The 22,415-nt window shown below is 33.3% G+C and overlaps 2 protein-coding genes across 2 annotated transcripts; both read left to right on the forward strand.

The window, feature by feature from the left end:
- Positions 1 to 11,814: 11,814 nt before the first annotated feature.
- On the forward strand, positions 11,815 to 19,097 carry LOC132742008 (uncharacterized; the record flags this gene model as incomplete). The annotated part of the gene is given in 3 exon segments (XM_060730291.1): positions 11,815 to 12,037; positions 17,861 to 18,077; positions 18,899 to 19,097. Coding segments are annotated over 2 exon segments (415 nt in total), but the record flags the coding sequence as incomplete, so codon positions are not given.
- Positions 19,098 to 19,200: 103 nt separating this feature from the next.
- LOC132742010 (allene oxide synthase-lipoxygenase protein-like) lies at positions 19,201 to 20,877 on the forward strand. The gene has a single exon (XM_060730294.1). It carries the CDS (start codon positions 19,216 to 19,218, stop codon positions 20,371 to 20,373), a length of 1,158 nt encoding a protein of 385 aa, XP_060586277.1. The 5' UTR covers positions 19,201 to 19,215; the 3' UTR covers positions 20,374 to 20,877.
- The last annotated feature ends 1,538 nt before the right edge of the window (positions 20,878 to 22,415 follow it).

Consider the following 22,415-nt stretch of genomic DNA (forward strand, 5'->3'; position numbering starts at 1 on the left):
CCAGATTTTTTCCGCCTTTTTGATTGGATATTGATCACCCGAAAGAAATTGATATAACCGAGCCAGACGGGTTTCCCCGTTTGGTACCCAACGTTGTAAACAACATGCGCGGATATGATGCGCGTACGGTTCGATTTTACGCGGTGTAAATTCCGATTTAAAAGCACTTTTTAACTGTCAAATGATAAATATTTACCAAAGTAGAGTTATGATACATATAACCATCAGTATCGAAAACAAATATGACCTTGTGAAAGCTTGATATTAATTACAAAAAGGTGCGTTCAATAGACTACTCCTTTTCTCTTGTTTACTTTTGTAAGGTACGGGAAAAATACGTCATGTATTTATGTGACGTCATGTTGTGACGAAGAGGTATCCTAAAGGGAATCTTATTTCGACGTTTCATTTGAAACAGCAATGATTATTTAAAAAATCGTCTAAACTCGGCAGGGGAAGGGTAATAAAATTATTATTTTGGTTTTGGAGTGATATATGTGGATATATTACCTGCCAAGATAAAATATCACCCTCGCCTAAAAATCTTAACAGGTAATATATCCACATATATCACTCCAAAACCAAAATAACATATAATAGCTGAACCAATATGCAGCCTGCAATGAAAATACAACTGCGTTGTATCATATTTTATTTTCAACTGCGTCGTATCATTTAGTAAACACCATTATTTTCTTGGAAAATAAACATCTTTTTTTAATGAAATTTAAGTAAATGATGCAAAATCATATTTTGAAGTTTATGATGAACTCTGAAACGAGTATACAATTGATTTGAAGGAAAAAACGATGGACAAAGCAATATGAACTGCGTCGTATCCACACATTTTCACAAAAATTCTGCTCCGCTTCGAGTTGCAAGTTCGCTGTAACTTTTGTTTTACAAAATAGTTGTGCAAGCAAAATATACCGAACGAAGCGGAAAATAGTGTAGCGTGTTAATACATATATCTGGTTTTCAGTCATTTCCATCAAAAAGAGTTATAATAAAAAACATACGTTTTTCGTTCCAAGATGGCGGCGTTTGTTTACATTTTGAAGGATACGACGCAGTTTTGATTCCCAGCCCTGTCTTTAATACCTTTATTTGCTGCAGCACTCGCTGCTTCTGAACGTAGTGAATGCAAACAATAATTACTAACATTATCAACATGAGGTTTTAACACGTCAATAAAAATATCTCGTAGATTAGAATACGACATTGGCTTATTTTGTGGCACTTATATTACTGAAGAGAAAATGACCATCCAGAAATTCTCCCCACAATATTAATTTCTGAACATTTGCAACGGGGCATAACTTTGTACCTGTTTTCTGCGATCAATCTCCAAACCCCATCTCTGTATTTATCTGTCTTGCTACTTTCAATGAAAACAGACATATGAGTGGAATTAAACACTGTGTCTCTGACACGAATTTTTAAAAGTTCAGAACTTCTTAAGAAACCTGCGTATGCAATCAAAATAGCGCAGATAATTGTTGACTTTTTATATTATTCTCTACATACAATCTGTCATAAATACTATTAATAATTTCTACATTAATAGGTTCTTTCCTTTTAACTGGCTTTGACAGAAGTCGTTTACTAGCTTCAAGAACATTTAAAACCAATTTTGATTCTGTAGGCGAAATTAATCCATACATATCGTGAAACCATTTACACATGTAATAGAATAAAAAGCTGAAACGATGGGGCTTGGCGAATTTACAGTCTGAACAAGAGATGCTAGATAAATTGCAACTGTCAGTATTTTAGCAGGCAAAGTATCCTTACTCCCCAACCCATTACACAGAGCTCATTTTTGAAAACGTAAAAATGCACCAGTATACTTTTTGTCTGTTCCTCGTGCTCTTGAATTACGCAACAGGTCCGAGAGCAAGTCCACTTTTCCCGCCAAAACATCCGGCAGTTCTTCAATATCTTCAGCGTATATCTGTAGAAATAAATGTAACAAGAGCTGTCACAGGAGACAGCGAAGCTCGACTAATAAAATACTGGACGCAGTAAGGAGGACAAAACTATGAAAGAAAAATCAATTATGTATAATTATGTATTAAGTTATAGTAAAAAAATAACATTTGTTAACATAAATTCCAAGATCAAGGGGAGTAATTCTAGAAATAGTCATGCTAGAGTTATGGACCTTGCCACACAACATTTGTGTAATGATAAGAAATATATATTTGAAGTTTGAAGTAGATACCTTAAAAAGTTAAGAAGTTATTATATTTCTTAAAGAAAAGCCTAAGTTCAAAGAGAGATAAATCTGTAAATATTGCTTCAAGAGTTATGAACATTGTCACATAAAATGTAATTGATGATAAGGAATAAGTATTTGAAGTTAGAGGTAGATACCTTTAAAAATAAAAAAAGTTATAATAAAAAATAACATTTTTCTATTAAAAAAATCTGAGTTTATGGGGAGATAATTCTTGCAATATTGGTGCTAGAGTTATGAACCTTGTCACATAAGATGCGGATGATGATAACGTAAATATATTTGAAGTATGAAGTTGATCCCTTTAGAAATAAATAAGTAACAGTAAAAAATAATATTTTTTATGGAAAATTCTAGGTTCAAAGGGAGATAAATCTGAAAATATTGGTGCTAGAGTTATGAACCTTGTCACATCAGATGGGGATGATGATAACGTAAATATATTTGAAGTATGAGGTTGATCCCATAAGAAATAAAGAAGAAACAGTAAGAAATAGTATTTTTTAGGAAAATTCTAAGTTCAAGGGGAGATAAATCTGAAAATATTGGTGCAAGAGTTATGAACCTTGTCACATAAGATGTGGTTGATGATAAGGAACATATATTTGAAGTTTGAAGTTGATACCTTAAGAAATGACAAAGTTATAGTGAAAAATATTTTACTGCACCAAAACTTTAATCTAAAATCTGGACGCGGATGCCGACGCCGACGCCGGGGCGAGTAGGACAGCTCTCCATATACTTCGTATAGTCGAGCTAAAAAAGAAAAATTACAATAATATAAATCAGCGCAAACTTAAATTGTTGTATTGTTATTATTATATATTGTTATTGTTGTAATTTTTATGTAACAAAAAATGCTTTACAGCATTATGTTCTGGTAACAAGCAATACAAAAGGCGATCCCGCCTTATAAAGCAATACTGCAATGTGCGATACCGCATTTTTCTATTGCAAGGAAGACCATCCAGTTATTACTTAATAGAAATACAAACTTAATTATTTCCCTTGTACCTTTTCCATTTTTACATTTAATATAAAAATGTCTTTCAATAGGTAAATCAAACCAATCTACAACTTCTTTTATGAAACACCCCTTTGGGCAATAAAAAGGCCAAAAAATGGGGACTTCCAACAAGGGAAAACTAAAACTCCCTGTGCATGATCCCCAAGCCAAATTTTAAAAATTAAATCCCATGAAAATAACAGATAAAAGGGGGAAAATAACCAAACTGGGGCCCCTTTCCCCGCTTTCCCAAAAGGCGTCAAATCCCAAAAAAACTGGGTTCCAAAAAACTTTATAAAACTTAGTCATTTGCAAATTTAAAAAAAGAAAACCCAAACCCAAAAAACATCTAATTTTACCGAAAAAGATCATTATCATTTGAATATAATCAAAAGAAAAAATTTCCCCCCGTTTATTTAAAAAACAGGGCAAGCCCCGATAAAAAATCCCGCCTTTTCTTTTGGGGTTATGGGGGCCCCCTCTACTTCAAAGGAAAAAAGATTCTTCATCAATTTCTGAAAAAATTTCTTGAAGTTTTTGCCCCAAAAGAACCTTTAAAACTATCACCTTAAACCCCCTTTTATTATCCCGTAAACCACTTAAAAAATTGACTTTTTAAAGAATATGTCCTAGAGCCAACAAATACTTGTAGACCCGAAACCCCAAATTTCCCCCCAAGTGGGAAAAATTTTGGGGGCCCTTCTGTTTCTGACCAGTCGCAATGGGAATAAACCCCATTTAAAGGGATTAAAAACATACCCCGCGTAACTGGGGTCACTTGCAAAAGAAAAAACTACTTTTTGTACAGATATGAGATCGTTCCCAAAAAAACTTTTTTCTATACTGCAGGTTTAAACCCTTTTCCCGAAAAAAAAGTTGTTTTATAAAATCCTGCACCCGGGGTGAAAAAACGCTCAATTCCCAAAACCGGGGCATTTAATAATCTAAAAAATTAAAAATCTAGTCATAATTTGAGATATTTGGGCCCAAAAACTGCCTTCCCTAAAAAAAAAACTGACCAACTGCACTAGCAACTTTTTCTTTACTGGAACTTTAACCTGCTTGCCAAATAAGGCCCAATAAAAAAAATCAATAGTTTCATTGTTCTTTTAACAATTCTACGATCGGGATGGAAAATAGTACACATATTGATTTATTCAAAATCACACCCAAGATACTCTAATTATCTGTACAGGTTCCAATATACATTGTGGTGCATTAGGTACAAACCCGAATTAAGTAAATCTGTTTTTATAATATGACTTAACCTCAACAGTATTATCAAATGAAACGCGGCACGCCTAATCCATCATCTAAAAACATTGTAACAAGCAATCCTTCTCCACGCACTTATTTATCAAGACATTCTAACACAAATGTCTTGAACAATAACAAGCAACGATAAACCAAAAGGAAGTACTAAAAACTTATAATATATGAATTGTATCTTTGTCTTTCCAAATAAACCAAAAATACTCTGTAGCGGTTTTCAAAATATTTGAACAAAATGATATGCACTTGTTTAAATCAAATTTTTACTCATAAACATCCTTTTTTTAATTTAAGGAAAGAGCAATTTTTATATCTTCATTATTTTAAACTTTGGCTTCCACAGGTGCTTTGTTTAACCTCTCCTCAGGTCAAGTATAAGAAACGTTTTTTACATGAATTTTGAACTGAAAAGGAAGGGGGTAACTACAAAAGGGAATTTTTGAAAACATTTTTTGATCAAATGTCGATCAAGGAAATCATTTATCGCCTCAGAGACAAAATCTTGCTCTAAATAATGCTGATTTATTATTTTGGCAAAATAACATTAACTGGGGTTGAAGAAAATACAATGAATATTTATATCCTTCGTTCAATAATATTCTAATATGAAAGTCATTACAACCAATTTTCTACCAAAAATCCAATATGCTTTTTAATCTGCCCCTTTAACAATAAAATTCTTTGACCTTGTTTCATATTCCTGATATTAAAGTGTAAAACCTTTTAAAAATGGATCCTCATCTTTCATAGGGAAAAGTCTTTTATTTGACAAAATAACTTCCTTTGTGGTTGCTTTTCCGAAACCGGAAATTGTGGTGGGCTTCGGCCGGGACAAACTCTTTCCCAAGTGGGTGAATGAAAACAATAGCCCTGGGGTACAGGGGGCCGCCGTAGAAGTCGCTTCCCCCTACCCTAAGGGGAAGCTGGTAAGAAGGGGCAAAAAAGGGGGCGAAAAAATTTTGTCCCCCGGGCCCCACTTCCCCCCTTTTGGGCCTGAAGGAATATGGCTGTGAAAAAATAGGACCCCATTTTAGTGCACCCATTTTTCCGCTTTAAATTATCTTTGGGTTCATCGTCGCATCGCTAGCTACCGGATTGCACTTTATACTGACGCACCGTATCCACCCAGCAGGGGAACTATCTTGCTATCCTTATGTCTTTTGATTTCTAACGTGCAACTTCTCGGCCAACTCTTTCCGCTGGTCCACCACAATATTCAAATTTGCCGTGTTCAATAGCCACGAGGCCTGCTTAACAATGTCCGCAAGTTCACTGTTGAAACAGTACTGCTGCTTATTACCTTCGAACTTCCACTTTTATCTCCTGTTCAGCTTTTAAATATTTTACTTCTGAAGAAACAGAAACGTTGTTATGTGTACTTCAAAACTAGAAAAGCTCCGACAATATCACATTTAACTGTTCATGTATACCTGTATTACTCATTCTGGAACTGTTAGTTTCATCGCCCGAAGCAAAACACGTTGTAAAACAAAAACCGGTTTTTAAAATAAGTGCTGCACAGGTCAGTCTGGCTTGTCCAAAGCTGAATGACTATTGAAACGATAATTTTGCACGTGCAAAAATTATACGAATAGCGACACCTAGCGGTCACTCATTACATTCAGGGAAATTAAATTTTCTTCTTATTCGCTACTCTCAAACAAAGAAAATTACATGTATTTCGTAAAGTATGTATGTGTAACAATCATCTCTATCCAGGTATTTATAGACTATATATGAATACTTTTTTTCAAAAGAAAACAGTCATTAATAAATACACTTCTTATTACTAATTTTATTAATTTTTTGATATTTAAGTACCATAAAATTTTTACCCCACATAAGCTATTGACACTATCTACTCTAAACTTGTGAATTTGTATTTAAGATTTGTCCTGGTACGAATTTGAAAACAGTTCATTTGAGTTTTAAGATATTCGAATAATGAATATAAAATTAAGATGCCAACACTATAGAATCATGCAAGGACTGCACTGTTGTGAATCTGACTTTCATACTGGTAGAAAAGGTAATTATTAAGGTTTTGTTCAAGCAGGTTTACTTTAAAGTGACATTATCCCCATCCAAGGTATACAGTGAGTGAACAGGCGAAAGTCAATGTAGTTTACATTTTGCCATTATTCCTATCAATGTTAGGACTTTTTTTTTCATAAACGATTAATATATTACGTGGCCAAAGATTTTTTTGTAAAAATACCCATTGCAATGTACCTGTTACGTTCAATTTGTAAACGGAGTGGGAACAGTTTTTCTATGATATTTTAGACTGATTTATATTTTAGCTTAAACTTTTTGCAATATCAATTATTGTTCAATTTACCATTATAATAGTCAATCTTTTGAAATATATAGTCAATGCAGTTTTTTTTTTGACAATGAAAAATGAGCATAATGACACTTTGAATGATTATTCTTTTCCTTGTAAACATATAAACACAAATGTTGCTATGTACGCATTACCTGTTACTTTTTAAACAGTAATAAAATTTTCAAGCGATATGAAAGTTTACTACTCGTTTGGAACATCGGGCCATACCTGCCATACTTTTGTTTAATGACTGGGTAGACGTTATACTACTACGCAAGGTTCAAATAAATGCTAAAAGCCACCGTGTATATCAGTAACGCCGGAAATGTGAAAATAACGCACGATTCATGCAATAAGTAACGCAGAATTGTGCAATAAATGGCGGATACACTGGCAGGAATTTCCAGGGGGGGCGCGGTAAGAAACTGACCAATATCTTTTTATTTAACGAACTGAAAAAAATCAATAGAGCCGCATACGGTGGCTGCGAAGACATAACTCTTTATCCCTCATCAAGATTATTTCCCACAAAATTGTTTACTTTTCTCTAGATCATTTTTCGTGAAATGTGAATGGCTTGACCCACCGTTCGAAACGAGATTTTGGATTTTTTGTCGGCTCTTATAAGTACAACAATGCATAATATTTCGTATAATTTCGATTTTTGGTAGGCCAGTGACATAAACCTAACTCCTTGTGATATAGAAAATTGAAAATAAACTTATAAAATGTGATTCAAGCCGTTTTTATAAGGTAACGCCGATATACGTGAATTGTGCTTCGCGATAACGTCGGAAAATGTGGCGCCGCAGTGATGTTATAATAGTCATATAATATTTCACCATCATTGACTCTAGTTTTTTGAGTATCATTTTAGTGTATTGTGAAAATGTTAGCTGCTGCTAAATGACACGAAGTGTTTCGTTTTCATTGTTTCACTAGAACACGATCAAAATCGAGTCTACAATTTACTCCAATAAATTTTGGTTTTAAATGCGCTCGAGGGGTTCCCCCTTTACCTTTGTTTGTTTGTTTGTTTGTTTGTTTTAAATTGGATTTTACGTCACACCGACACAGTATAGGTCATATGGCGACGTTCCAACTTTACTGGTAGAGGAAGACCTCAGATGCCCTTCTGTGCATTATTTCAGGCACGAACGGGCACCTGAGTAGAACCACGACGTTCCGTAAGCTAGATGGATAGCTTCCTCACATGGAATAGTCCAAAGTCTCTGTCGGGATTTGAACCCACAGCGGTGAGGGGCAAGTGGTTTGAAGTCAACGACCTCAACCACTCGACCACGGACGCCCACCTCCCACCTTACCTAAATTTAAATGCCACATTAAAGATTATCTTGAACATTATCTTTGAAATTATCAAGGTCTTATTTTATCATCTGATCACAAAGATTTAAAAAAAAAGAAGAAGAAAATAAAACAACTATTTTAAAAGTGTATCCAGTACAGCTAGCGTTAAAATGTCAACTTGTTATCAGCCTTATTTGGCCTGTATATCCGTTACTAGGAAGTTGTCAAGCTCTCTTATATAAACATATGATAAAAAAATCATGAACTTTGACAATATTCAATTTGTATTCAAATAAGTAATCAAAATCTAAAAAAGGAAATCTAAAAAAGTAGAAATTCATTTTATTGAAGTAAACACACTGAAAGAACCTTAGTATGTTATTAAAGTACTATATCGTGCGATGTTCTCATACAAAAGAGAAGGGGAATACTTTTTTTTACAACTTCCTGATTTTCCAAATTCTTTAACGGTGTAACATTACTTTCTAGGGGAATATATTGACTTATTTTAAATTGAAAGACAATTTTAAGGAGTAGCCGACACGCAATGAAATGAGAAAAAAATGTTATTAATATGCTGGGGTAAAAAGAACTTTATTATTGTGAGAAGACAATATTTTATGTAAAATTCAAAATATGTTAATTTATTATAATTAGGTAAGGGCAAGTGTATATAGTTTATTATAGTTTATAACTGCATCTCGCATACTGTAAAATATTTTCTGTTCTCTATGATTTCGTAAAAGAAAAAAAACCATCAATTTGCTTAAATAGTAATAGTGAAAATGAAGTTACAAACGGTTTATTTATGTCTTATAAATATGTTATTTTTTACGACATTATATCTAGGAAAGCCCTCATTAGTATTATCAAATACTTTTTGTTTCATACTATTAACATACAAGTTTCCTTTTCTGTATTCGCTGTATTTTGTTTTGTATTTAATGTTCCCTTTATGTTGCATGTAAAACGTTTTTTAGTAAAATTGTACAATATAGTAAAATTGTATGATTAAACTTACTTAAAATAAAGGAGGACAGAAACGGCATGAAATGTTCATTTATCAATACTGTCAAATGAAAATACTACAGTGATAATAGTTGTGTAAATTGCTGTATAAAACACTCGCAGTATAAGTGCCACTGCTGTTTCACTGCCCTTTATTCTTTCCTTGAAAGATGTTGTTGTGTTTCTTCTGGTCCTTCAGTGTCACTGATATTATGAGGTTGAATACCGATTTGGTAAATTTGCATCTTTATATTTTGAGTGTCTTCATTATCTCCATTTAAACAGTCAAATCAACATAATTTATTCAGGTAACAGTCAATTTCATTGCTTATATAGATAAATACTTGGATACTTGCAAATGAAATAATGTTTTAAAGGGACTCCATTGAGTTTTTTTTTGACATGACGGGACCGAATATATATATTTTAAAATTTTATGTAGGTGTGAACCAATAACTCGTGTACAAAATTTTATATCATTCGCTCACTCCGCTTTCTAGGGATAATCAAATTTATTGCACAAATTGACCCCAAATTGAAAAGCGTTGAAACGCTTTTCACTCAAATCGACTGCAAGACTGCATTAAAAATCGATCAACTTTTTTTAACAAATATACATATACATTATTTATAGTATTATTTTCCATTTTAAGCGCATCTGTTGATTTATGAACTTCAAACTTTATGATTTAGGATATTAGACCTCAGTTGAGATCCTTTAGATAGATTCAACTCAAGTCCAAAAACCTAAAACAAACATTTTGATTTTCATACATAAATCAGCAGGAGGCAATTAAAATGAAAAGTAATAAAGATATATACTCCGATTGGAGTGGAAAGCATTAAAACGTTTTCTGTAATCATGGGTCATTTTACACATTTAGTATAATTATTCTGGAAAAACGAAGCGAGCAAATGATCTGAAATTTCGCGCACAAGTTACTGGTCAATGCCTACATCAAACGGAACATTAATCCCTTAAAACTATTTCAAGTCCTGTCATGCAAAAAAAACATGTGTCCCTTTAAATCTTTATTCTTTTGGAACCTTAAAATGAAACAATAATCAGCTATAGCAGCAGATCAGACAGATCATTTGCTTATAACAGAAACAAATAACAGAAAGTTGGATCAAGTTAATCAAAGACTGATTTTTCATTTGTAAAATAATATGGGCAAAATAATACTAAATCGTTAAACGAAGGGGGAAGCGTTTCAAAAAGCTCTATCCACTGTTATGGACAAAACTGTAATCATATTGCTAAATTATTATTGAAATAAGTTGAATGTACCTGAAAATTTTCTATAAATACAAAAATATTTCATAAGCTGAATGTTTACCGATAATAATGCAGCAAATGCCATTGATTTTACCATATTTAAATGCAGGAAATAACGCCGATTTACGTGTGCGATTTGCTCTGCATTTATTCCGCTATGGATAATGATAATGTGTTTGGGACAGCAGAAATGTAAAACGTCGGTTAAAACTGATAATCACTCGCTTTTTATAAATAATAAAATGGTGCAACCCTGTAAATGATATGAAGTTTTAAATATCGCTCCTACAATTAATTTGGTTATTGTTACATTAAACTGATCAAGTTACAGAAATGGCAATGGGAATTGCGACGGTAGTAGTGTAAAAAGGTAATAATATACCGGTATTTTGACTTCCTGATGTCTGCCAAATTTTAAATTACAACCAAAAATCCCCGGCTTTTTAAAATTCCATTCATGTTAGCTTATTTTGAATATATAATATAAGTATTTTACTATTTGTGCAACATAAAACCTCAGGGGTGATCAAAATGTTTGTGGATACGTGTGCTACCTAATTTATTGACCGTCACAACGTAAGACAAGACAAATTCTGACAGTAATATCCCTGTAACTGTTGACTAAGTCTAAAAAAAAGGAATACATAATAAACATATACATATTACAAAAATCGAGTCATAATCGGAAGTATTGTTCTCCCATGGTTATCAACGATTGCTAAAATCAAATGAAAATTGTACCAGCGATCAATATCGCCAGCCTTGAAAGATGAGTGTTATCATTCTTTATAAGTCAAGAAGTTTCTTGCCGCCGTAAGAAACACGTTTGCGGTTTAACTACATTGTAATTTCTAAATAACGACATTTTCATATTAAACTATTCGACTGTACGAGTCATGTAAGGTAAATTGCATTAAGCACTGTTGTACAGGAACAAGTTCTTGCAATAGTTTCAATTAACGCTTCTCATTCTCACATCAGCGTTGTTTGTGTCGTCTGTTTGTCGTAAAAAGTATTTCCATACGTCCACACGTAAGATCAAACAGCATGACATGCATGGTGTGTTTATGGTAATCTTGGTTCTTTAAATTTTGTTGTTATTTATATTCCAATTATCATATAGCAGTCTCGGAATGTCCGGTAACACCAGATTTCAACGTTTAAATTAAGGATTTGGAAATAACCGCAGATTTGTTCACACGCCCATAGTTTAAGTCGACATAAATTATTTTGTTGGCGTCAACCTTAAAAATGTTTTCTTTAGATGGGTACTTTTCTAAAGGGCGTGTAATTTTGTAATCAAATGAGTAAATTGAGCAAAGAATGATAAATGCTTGTATGAAATTAATCTCGACTCAGTATAATTTTCATGAATATCATATTTTAAGAAATGAAATAGGAAGCATCTTACCGCGATATTTTTCACCAACCCTCGTACATTACCCCCGTATAAAAGAGGTTGACCTGGTGGGGAAAGACATTTCAATTCGCTTGATGCTTCTTATATATTTGTATGATATACAACTTCTGATAATTTGTGCGCTATATAAGATAGAGAGTATACTAATATCTGAGTACCACGTGTCAGCCCGCAAGGTATGTTTTATTTTCTTTCTATAATTTATTTAAAATTTCGAAAATATTAGTGGTACATGTTTTCAGAATTTTTAACCGATAAATGAATTTCATTTATACGCGTTGAAGAAAAATAACTTACGCGTTTATTTCAAATATAGTATACAAGTTTGAAACTTTAAACAGATCTTATAAATGCATAAAATACGTTTTAGATATAATTAAATTCTTATTTTACATTCAATGTATTCATTCAAAAAGGCAGATTTATCTTTTAAGGTGAAGAAGATCTTTCTTTATTATTTTTTTTCTATTTTTTTTCTCCATGTGGTACCACACTTTTATTTTCGCTTACAAATCTGGCAAAATCAAGTCTGTTATTTTCATATTTACAAATACTTCTTAACAAATTAAACTAATATTGTAACGGGGACTTACTGTTTAAGTTGATACGACTTTTAAAATGGTTTTCAATACCGGCAACAGGAATGATAATGTTCAGTTCTTATACTATAATGACAAAATAAGGTTGTACATAAAAATACTTATTTAGGTGTTACATTATCAGCAAATGGAAGCTATTATCAAATTCAATTAATATAAACGACAAAAGCACTTTTTGAATCAATGGTTTTACCAATATTGACATATGGATGTGAAATCTGGGGATTTCATCACATAGACTTAGAGCGAGTTTATCAAACAGATTTTAGGAGTTCGTAATATTGTCGTTTATGGAGAATTTGGTAATTTTGATTTCTTCTTTGAAAAACGTAATGATAAAATTAGCTAAATATAGCTAAATATATTAACTTATCTTTTGGAGAAAAAAAAGAAATACTGTATTGTTTCCTGTTAAGAATTATCTTTTCTAATAAAAAAAAACAATGTTTTTCCCTGTTTTGAAATTCTATTTCAAATTCATCATTATACTTTTTTTGTACTTATTATGTATGTTTTGTACATATATTTATTTACAAAATTAAGGAATGTACTTCTATGTACAATGTTAAATTATAAACCGCCATTCATAAAACTGGGCAATGAACGTGTAAAATGTTTATGCCAATAAACTATTTGACTTTGACTTTTGTTTTGAGCAGAGCAAAGCTGATATTGATAAACAACTTAAATTTCAAAAAAAAAAATCAAAACGATTAAACTTACTTCAATTTATTCATTTTACTGATCACCAAATAGCGTTTTTAATTTCTGATTTTTTTTTTCATAACAATATCATCGCGTCTTTCATTGAAAATTGTTGGTTTTTTTTTAAATTATTGATTCACTTATTATTTAATATTTTCTACATGATCAAAATCTGTGTTTAATGACAAAGACTGTTTAAAACTTTATTTTGACGTTGAATGCAATAACAATTTATGATACGATATATGTATTAAAGGCCCATTATGCCTCAGAAACGCTAACCATTTTATTTCTAAAAAAGCTAATTATGTTGTAAGTGTCTTGCTACAATTTCAATATTGTAATCATTTGTCATACAAAGCCTGAAAAGCAATATACATATGGGTGTTAGCCATTAGTAAGTTACTTTTCAATAGGAACAGAAAGCACTCTGAACACGGGACCGAAAAGCAACATCAGAACTCTTCTTTCCATATACAAAACTGCTCTTGATGGCATTTGGAAATATTTTGATATCGTAACATTAGTATGGTGTAACATTTTCATCTTCTAGAATTGTTTGTTTTAATTATCAAAAAACAAGGGATAATTCTTTTTTATATATAAAATAAATGATACAATTGCCATTTTACGTTGACTTTTTTATTATAACAAATTAAAAGAAAATTTGTTTGTTTGTTGTGTAAGATGTTATTACGAAAGCCTAATAGTGTCAAATGAAATAAAAATAAAAATGCAAAGGCGTTATAACGCGAATAAAGGCGTTATTACGCGAATCAAAATGCGTAATAACACGAATAAAGGCGTTATAACGCGAATCAAAAGGCGTAATTACGCAAATCAAAAGGCGTAATGACGCGAAAAAAGGCGTAGCAACGCAAATAGAGGCGAAGTAACGCAAATAAAGGCGTTTTAACGCGAATCAAAAAGCGTAATAACGCGAACAAAGGCGTTATAACGCAAATCAAAAGGCGTAATAACGCGAATAAAGGCGTTATCACGCAAATCAAAAAGCGTAAAAACGCGAATAAAGGCGTTATAACGCGAATCAAAAGGCGTAGTAACGGAAATAAAAAGGCGTAATAACGCGAAAAAAAGGCGAAGCAACGCAAATAAAGGCGAAGTAACGCGAATAAAGGCGTTATAACGCGAATCAAAAAGCGTAATAACGCAAACAAAGGTGTTATAACGCGAATCAAATGGCGTAATAACGCGAATAAAGGCGTTATCACGCGAATCAAAAAGCGTAATAACGCGAATCAAAAGGCGTAATAACGCGAATAAAGGCGTTATAACACGAATTAAAAGGCGTAATTACGCTTTATTTGCATTATAACGCGAAACAAAAGGCGTAATTACGCAAATCAAAAGGCGTAGTAACGCGAATAAAGGCGTAGTAACGCGAAACCAAAAAGCATAATAACGCAAATTAAAACGTATTATAATGCCAATTTAATACCATATTTATACTAATCAAATGGCCTAGTAACGTGAGAAAGGAAGACCAATGTTGATCTGAATTTATTTCTCAAGATATAAACTCGTATAGAATAATATAATATACATTTACAATAACTAACATTCCATTTGCGCAGTAATAATGAAAACTATTTGTCATAAACTAATGAAGACTCTTTAATATTTGCCAATATAAGGTGACTTGGTGCCTTATAGGTCCATTGGACTGGGCGTAAATAAAGTTACTCTGAAATCACATGTATCACATCATTGATTTTACACATGGCATTTCTTTTCTTTTCTTATCTTATTTTATATCTTATCTTATCTTATATATGCGTCATATGTTCAATTATCTTCGGATATATCCTGTTTGATTACCTTATAACCTCTAGTATCTTCTAATTATGTGAATGCCATTCCTAATTAAGCTATAGGTAAAAGGCTATAGGTAACAAGATTTGGAAAACGTAAGGTATAAGTTAGTCGCATTAGGGTATTTATTGATATGTATGTTTAAATGGGGGATAGTGTTTAAGTTAAGTCACAATTGTAGGAGACATTGCCTTCTTTGTCTAAGTAGAAAAGAACCTATAGTTGGTTGAAAGTTAACCTCTAATCTCACGATAGCATTTCCTAATAAAAGATTAAAAAAATCAGACTGTGGCCTTAGGACGTATCCGTACAGAATTGAAAATAAAACGTACGTCTTGATCGATTCATTAAGATCAACATTGTCCTTCCTATCTTACATTACTAGGCCACTGTTTGGAATTTATATTGTATTAAATTAGCGTTATAACGCCTTTTGGTTCGCGTTATTACGCCTTTTGGTTCGCGTTATTACGCCTTTTGATTCGCGTTCTAACGCCTTTATTCACGTTATTACGCCTTTTCATTCGCGTTATAACGCCTTTATTCGCGTTATTATGCCTTTGATTCGCGTAATGACGCCTTTTGTTTCGCGTTATAACGCGAATAAAGGCGTTATTACGCCTTTTGATTCGCGTTATAACGCCTTTATCTGCGTTATAACGCCTTTCAATTCGCGTTATAACGCCTTTACTACGCCTTTTGTTTCGCGTTATAACGCGAATAAGGCGTTACTACGCCACTTGATTTGCGTTATTACGTCTTTATTCACGTTATTACGCCTTTTGATTCGCGTTAAACCTTCTTTATTCGCGTTATAACGCCTTTATTCACGAAAAAACGCCTTTGGATTCGCGTAATTACGCCTTTGGATTAGCGTAATAACGACTTTGTTTCGCGTTATAACGCCTTTTAATTCGCATTATAACGCCTTTATTCGCGTTATATCGCTAAACAAAGGGCATAATAACGCGAATCAAAAGGCGTTATAACGTGAATAAAGGCGTCATAACGCGAACATAAAGGCGTAATATTGCGAACCAAAAGGTATAATAACGCAAAACGAAAGGCGTTTTAACGCTAATTTAATACCATATAAATTCCAAACCGTTGCCTTGTGATGTAAGCTAGGAAGAACAATGTTGATTTAAATGAATTGATCAAGATGTACGTTTTATTTTCAATTCTGTACGGATACGTCCTAAGGCCACAGTCTAATTTTTTTATCTTTTATTAGGAAATGCTTTCGTGAGATTAGAGGTTACTATCACCCAACTATAGATACTTTTCGATAAAGACAAAGAAGACAATGTCTCCAATGATTTAACAGAAACACTTTAACCCCTCTAAGCATATCTATCAATAATTAGAGATACTTTCACCCTAATGTGACTGACGGATACCTTACGTTTTTCCAAATCTTGTTACCTATAGCCAATTACCTATAGCGTAATTAGGAACGATATTCACATAATTAAAATATACTAGAGGTTATAAGGTAATCAAACAGGATATATACGAAGATAATTGAACATATGACGCATATATAAGATAAGATAAGATATAAGATAAGATAAGAAAAGAAAAGAAATTCATTTACTATAGTGACATGTGTAAAATCAATGATGTGATACATGTGAATTCAGAGTAACTGTATTGACATATAACCCAATGGACCTTTACGTCTCCAAGTCACTTTATATTGACAAATATCAAAGAGTCTTCATTAGTTAATTACAAATGGTTTGCAATATTACTGCGCAAATGGAATGATAGTTATTGTAAATGTATATTATATTATTCTATACGAGTTTATATCTTGAGCAATAAATTCAGATCAATATTGTTCTTCCTTTCTCACGTTACTAGGCCATTTGATAAGTATAAATATGGTATAAAATTGGCATTATAATGCGTTTTAATTTGCGTTATTACGCCTTTTGGTTCGCGTTACTACGCCTTTATTCGCGTTACTACGCCTTTTGATTTGCGTTATTACGCCTTTTGTTTCGCGTTACTACGCCTTTTGATTTGCGTTATTACGCCTTTTGGTTCGCGTTACTACGCCTTTATTCGCGTTACTACGCCTTTTGATTCGCGTTATAACGCCTTTATTCGCGTTATTACGCCTTTTGGTTCGCGTTACTACGCCTTTATTCGCGTTACTACGCCTTTTGATTTGCGTTATTACGCCTTTTGTTTCGCGTTTCTACGCCTTTATTCGCGTTACTACGCCTTTTGATTTGCGTTATTACGCCTTTTGATTTGTGTTATAACGCCTTTATTCGCGTAATTACGCCATTTGATTTGCGTTATAACGCCTTTATTTGCGTTATTACGCCTTTTGAATCACGTTTTAACGCCTTTATTCGCGTCACTTCGCCTTTATTTGCGTTTCTACGCCATTTTTCGCGTTATTAAGCCTTTTGATTTGCGTAATTACGCCTTTTGATTCGCGTAATAACGCCTTTTGATTCGCGTTATAACGCCTTTGCATTTTGATTTTTTTATTTGACATTATTTGGCTTTCGTATGTTATTTTTATTTCATCTCGTGAACATCAAAAATAGTCTTCTCTTATACCGTTTTTAAACCTCACAAAAATAAACAAATATCCTCTAAGTCATAAAAAGTACTCTGAATAACAAACTACCAATTACCAATTTCTCCGCGAGTGACCGACTTCTAATTCCACATAATTTCTGAATCAGTGGCTAAGTTGGAATCAGTATCTTAAATCAATTGTCACAAAGAAATTACACCTCGCCCAGCTTTTGATTAATGTTATCGATTTTATCGATAGGTTCCCTTTTGAGCTTACAGGACAGACATTTCATAACATAATACCTATTTCATGTCTTGCAGGATGAAGAGTTTATCAAAAGTGACAATTAAAAAGGAACATGAATACACACTTGACATTGAGGCTGGCGATAAGCCGCTAGGTGCATGCAGGGGTATAATAAATATCAGGTTTCGAGGCAATGGCAAAGAGGGTGACGAAGAAGAGTTTGCTGTAGCTCACTTTCCTGACAACTTTGAAAGAGGCTTTATTACTACATTCGATGTGGTTGAACCAAAGGTAAATGTTTGCCGTGTTGAAGTATTATTACTGGTTGCTATCTCCCCCGAAGTAGATGTCGATGTTGCATATGTGTTTTTTTTTATAGGTTTGGTTCTCCTAGGAGAACAATACTTATTTCTATATAGTTTATATAGTTTATTCGTTCATTTTCTTTGAAGTGGGTAAAAACGTGTCCTATAATGTTACAAGTTGTTGTAATGAAAGCAACATCTGCGCTAAATGTAATGATGACGTATAAAAACCAGTTTTGTGTGTATCAAAATAGTTTTGTGTTCATGTCTCACAATACCAAAGCGCCATTATAAACTAATTCGTCTCTCAGCTCTCCCAATCCACGGGCCATAACAGGAGAGATAAATGAACCAAGTTATTACAATTAATCTGTCACCACACTGCAAATTCAATGCGACGGTTTTGATTTGGCTCCAAATTAGCGGAAGATTAACTGTTCATCTTGCAGTACAGTGCTATTTCGTGCGTGATCTTCAAACTCACTGTCCCTGATGGGCAAAGAGGATTTTACAGGGGGTATATGATCATTCAAAAGTCAAAGCTCCCGCTCTTCTCTAGGATGGAGATACAAATGACTTGCGCATCATTCATTTGTAATTTGATGTTTATATAAAATTCTTATAATCATATAAGTGTAAAAATATAGTTCTGCTTCCACAGCCTAAATGGTATGATAAAAATGGTATGATAAAGAAGATATTTGGCAGCTTTTCCCTCCTTAAAAGACACTGAGAATGGTTCAGCATGAATTTGTTGACTTATGTTGATAGTATATAATCTTTATGTTATTAAAATTGATTTTACAGCTTGACGTGATTGATGAGATCGAGATCCGTGGTGGTACAATGATTGGTGAGAAAGGGTGGAAAATTGACAGAATCACAACAACTAACAAAAAGACAGGAGCTAAATCAGTATTTCCAGTATTCACCAACATAAAATGTGACCAAACGTACAAGTTCAGAACAAATGATGTATCACTGCCACAAAAGAGTTCAAATAAAGGTATTTTCTCCTTACTGGGTAAATGTATTAATAAAGAAATTGCATTTCCAAAACTATTGTAAAGTTAAATAATTGCTGCATTTATTTTCTCCCACTTTTCATAATAGATTATGAGATAATGGATGGTTTACCAATAAAGTCGGGCTTTACCATGACCAGTCCCATTGCGCTTTTTTATCAACAAAATGATGGTACTCTTATACCGATCGCTATCCAACTATTTCAGAAGCCAGGTGTCGATAACCCTGTGTTTCTGCCGAGTGATCCTGAATATACATGGATTCTAGCTAAGATGTGGTTCAACGTCGCAGATGCCAACTATCACGAATCCGTCACACATCTTGGATTTACTCATTTGAAGATGGAAGGAGTCGTTGCGATAACACACAGGCAAATGTACAAAACACATCCGATCTATAAGCTACTGATGCCCCATTTCCTTTACCTTATTGGCATAAACTGGACGGGAATTCCATTGCTACTAGGCAAGAACGGATATATTGTAGAGCTGCTGAATATTGGAAGAGATGGAGCGACTGAACTGATCAAGCGGAAAAATAAAAGCTGGCGATTGGATGTTGACGGTACACTGCCGAATGACATAAAAGAACGCGGTTTAGATGGCTCTTCTTGTTTGCCCGATTTTTACTACCGAGACGATGCGATGGAGATTTACAACGCAATTTTAAAATATGTACAGAAATACATTAATCTTTACTACGCCTCGGATAAGGAAGTTCTGAATGACGAAGAGCTTCAGCAATGGAGGAAGGAAATGGTTGCTCCAGTTGATGAACAAGGTCTTGGTATGCTCGGTGTATTTGGAAAAGATGACAAATTTACTGAGAAAAATCAAGTTTGCCTTACATTGACAAGCATCATTTTTACGTGCAGTGCTAAACACGCAGCTGTCAACTTCCGGCAGTATGAGGAATACGCCTTCCCACCAAATTTTCCGATAACCTTACGGGGAATTCCACCAAAAACAAAAGACAAACTGAAAGAGGAGAATCTTATGCAACATCTTCCACAAAAAGTAACAACGTACGACATGCTGGTCATAACAGACACACTGAGCACTGACAACACGCATGCGCTAGGGAACTTTGAAGTTCAGTATATAACTGATGTCAAAGCGCTTAAGATTCTTGATGAGTTCAAAGCAGACCTTGCAAAAATAGCGCAGGTAAACAAAGAGAAAAACAATAAGGACAGAAAAATTGAAAAGTACTGGGCTCTTAATCCAAAGCGTGTCCCAAATTCTATTGCTATTTAGTTGCTATAAAGTAGCATGCAAATATTCTAGGAAAAATATTAATTAGAACTATTATAACCATGTGAATTATTGCTAGTACAAATGTACATGTATTTTGTCATAACTGAGCACACATGGACAGAATGATTCAAACTACTAGTATTACATTAGTTGTGTGAAACTTGAAACTTTGAATATATCCTTGAAGTTTGTTCTAAACGATAATATATTGGGTTTTTTTTTTGGTTTTGGGTTTGGTGTTGTTGTTGTTGTTGTTGTTGATGGAGAATCACAAATTGTCAATTAATTTAGAGAAACGGGATTGACACTTTAACTTGAAATGAAGGGACATTTTGCCCATCCAAGTTTAATGGTCCGTGAATAACTTGACATATTGCCATAATTGGGTTTAACTTTATTAGTCCCCTACCGGTTTAACCGGAGGGGACTTTAGGATTACCCTCCGTCCGTCTGTCTGTCTGTCCGTCTGTCTGTCTGTCTGTCTGTCTGTCAGTCCGTCACTCCGTCCTTTCACAAAACTGGATCCCGCGATAACGCAAAAAGAACTGAAAATATTTTTATGAAACTTGATATATGGATAGATAGCAGTATGGAAATTATGCACGTCTTTTTCTTTTCTTCCTATGTTGAAAATTATGGTTGCTATGGCAACAAATCGTCTGAAAATATGGCAAATTTAACACATAAACTTGATCCAGTGATAAAAATAAAAGTACTGAAAATATTTTTATGAAACTTGAAATATGAGTAGATGGCAGTCTGGAGATTATGCACATCTTTTTCTTTTCTTCCTATGTTGAAAATTCTGGTTGCTATGGAAACAAATAGCCTGAATTTCAAGATTCCTTATTTAAATTTTTCAGCTTTTTCACTATAAGTTCTTTATTTCTTAAGGTGTTTACTTCAAACTATAAATATAAGTTTCTGGTCATCAACCACATCATATGTGACAAGGTTTACAACTCTAGCACAAAAATTATCAGTATTACCTCCCTTGAACTTAGAATTTTTATGGAGAAAATGTTGTCTTTTTTAAATAACTTTTTTATTAACTATTGTATCTACTTCAAACTTCAAATATATGTTTCTTATTTTCACTCAACATTTTTGAGAAGGTTAAATACTCTAGCAAGACTATTTCCAGAATCATGTCCCCCTTGAACTTAGATTTTTTTCGAGAAATTGGTATTTTTTACTCCAACATCTTCATTCCTGATAGGATTTACTTTAAAATCCCACATTGTAATAATATGACAAGGTTATATAAACATAATTTCCTTACTAGGCAGGGAAACTTAACACATTACTGTGTTATAGACAAACTTAGAACTCAAAAGATTTTAAGTTCATTCATGTCATTCATTCACTGGTAAAATTGAATGGCCAATGGCCCATCAGCATGTTGCTGGGGTTCTAACCGGTAGGGGACTTATGGATTGCTTGCAATACTATGATAATTGCTTGTATTTTATAATGGAAATTAAATCCACGTGACCAAAGAAAATTCATGTAAATATCGTTCAGAATTTATGTATCGGTGACGCTCAATTCTTTAAAAATGTGGGACAGTCTTTTTATAATTACGGTTGTTTTATATTGAATCATTAACATTTTTAGTATAAATAATTGGTCAGTCAACATAACAATTGTCAACATATTACTAATCCAACTCAACTTTGTCAGCGAAAATGGGCACAATGTCACTTTAAACACGATAATAAATCTACATTACTTGACAAATGCCGATTTTACATGTAAGACTTGAATGGTAGAAGTTTTTTCTAGATTTGCTTCTTCTGAAATCGCTCTTGAAAGCAAATAAAACTGTATACAAAAATTAAACAAAGATTCTGAGCAAAAAACTTTCGAGTATGTACAATATCAAAAAACACGCTTGCAATCTGACTTAGATCATATGATTATGTGATTTAGATGTTTGCTTTAAATGTGAATTCTGCATAAGCCGGTGCTAGGGGACGAGGACGGTAATGTGTACTTTCCATGAACAGGCTCAGACAATACGAGCCTGCAATTTTTTCAAT

The sequence above is a fragment of the Ruditapes philippinarum genome, unplaced genomic scaffold (genome assembly GCF_026571515.1).
Source record: "Ruditapes philippinarum isolate M1 unplaced genomic scaffold, ASM2657151v2 ctg6175_1_1_1_1, whole genome shotgun sequence".
Taxonomy (NCBI): Eukaryota; Metazoa; Mollusca; class Bivalvia; order Venerida; family Veneridae; genus Ruditapes; species Ruditapes philippinarum.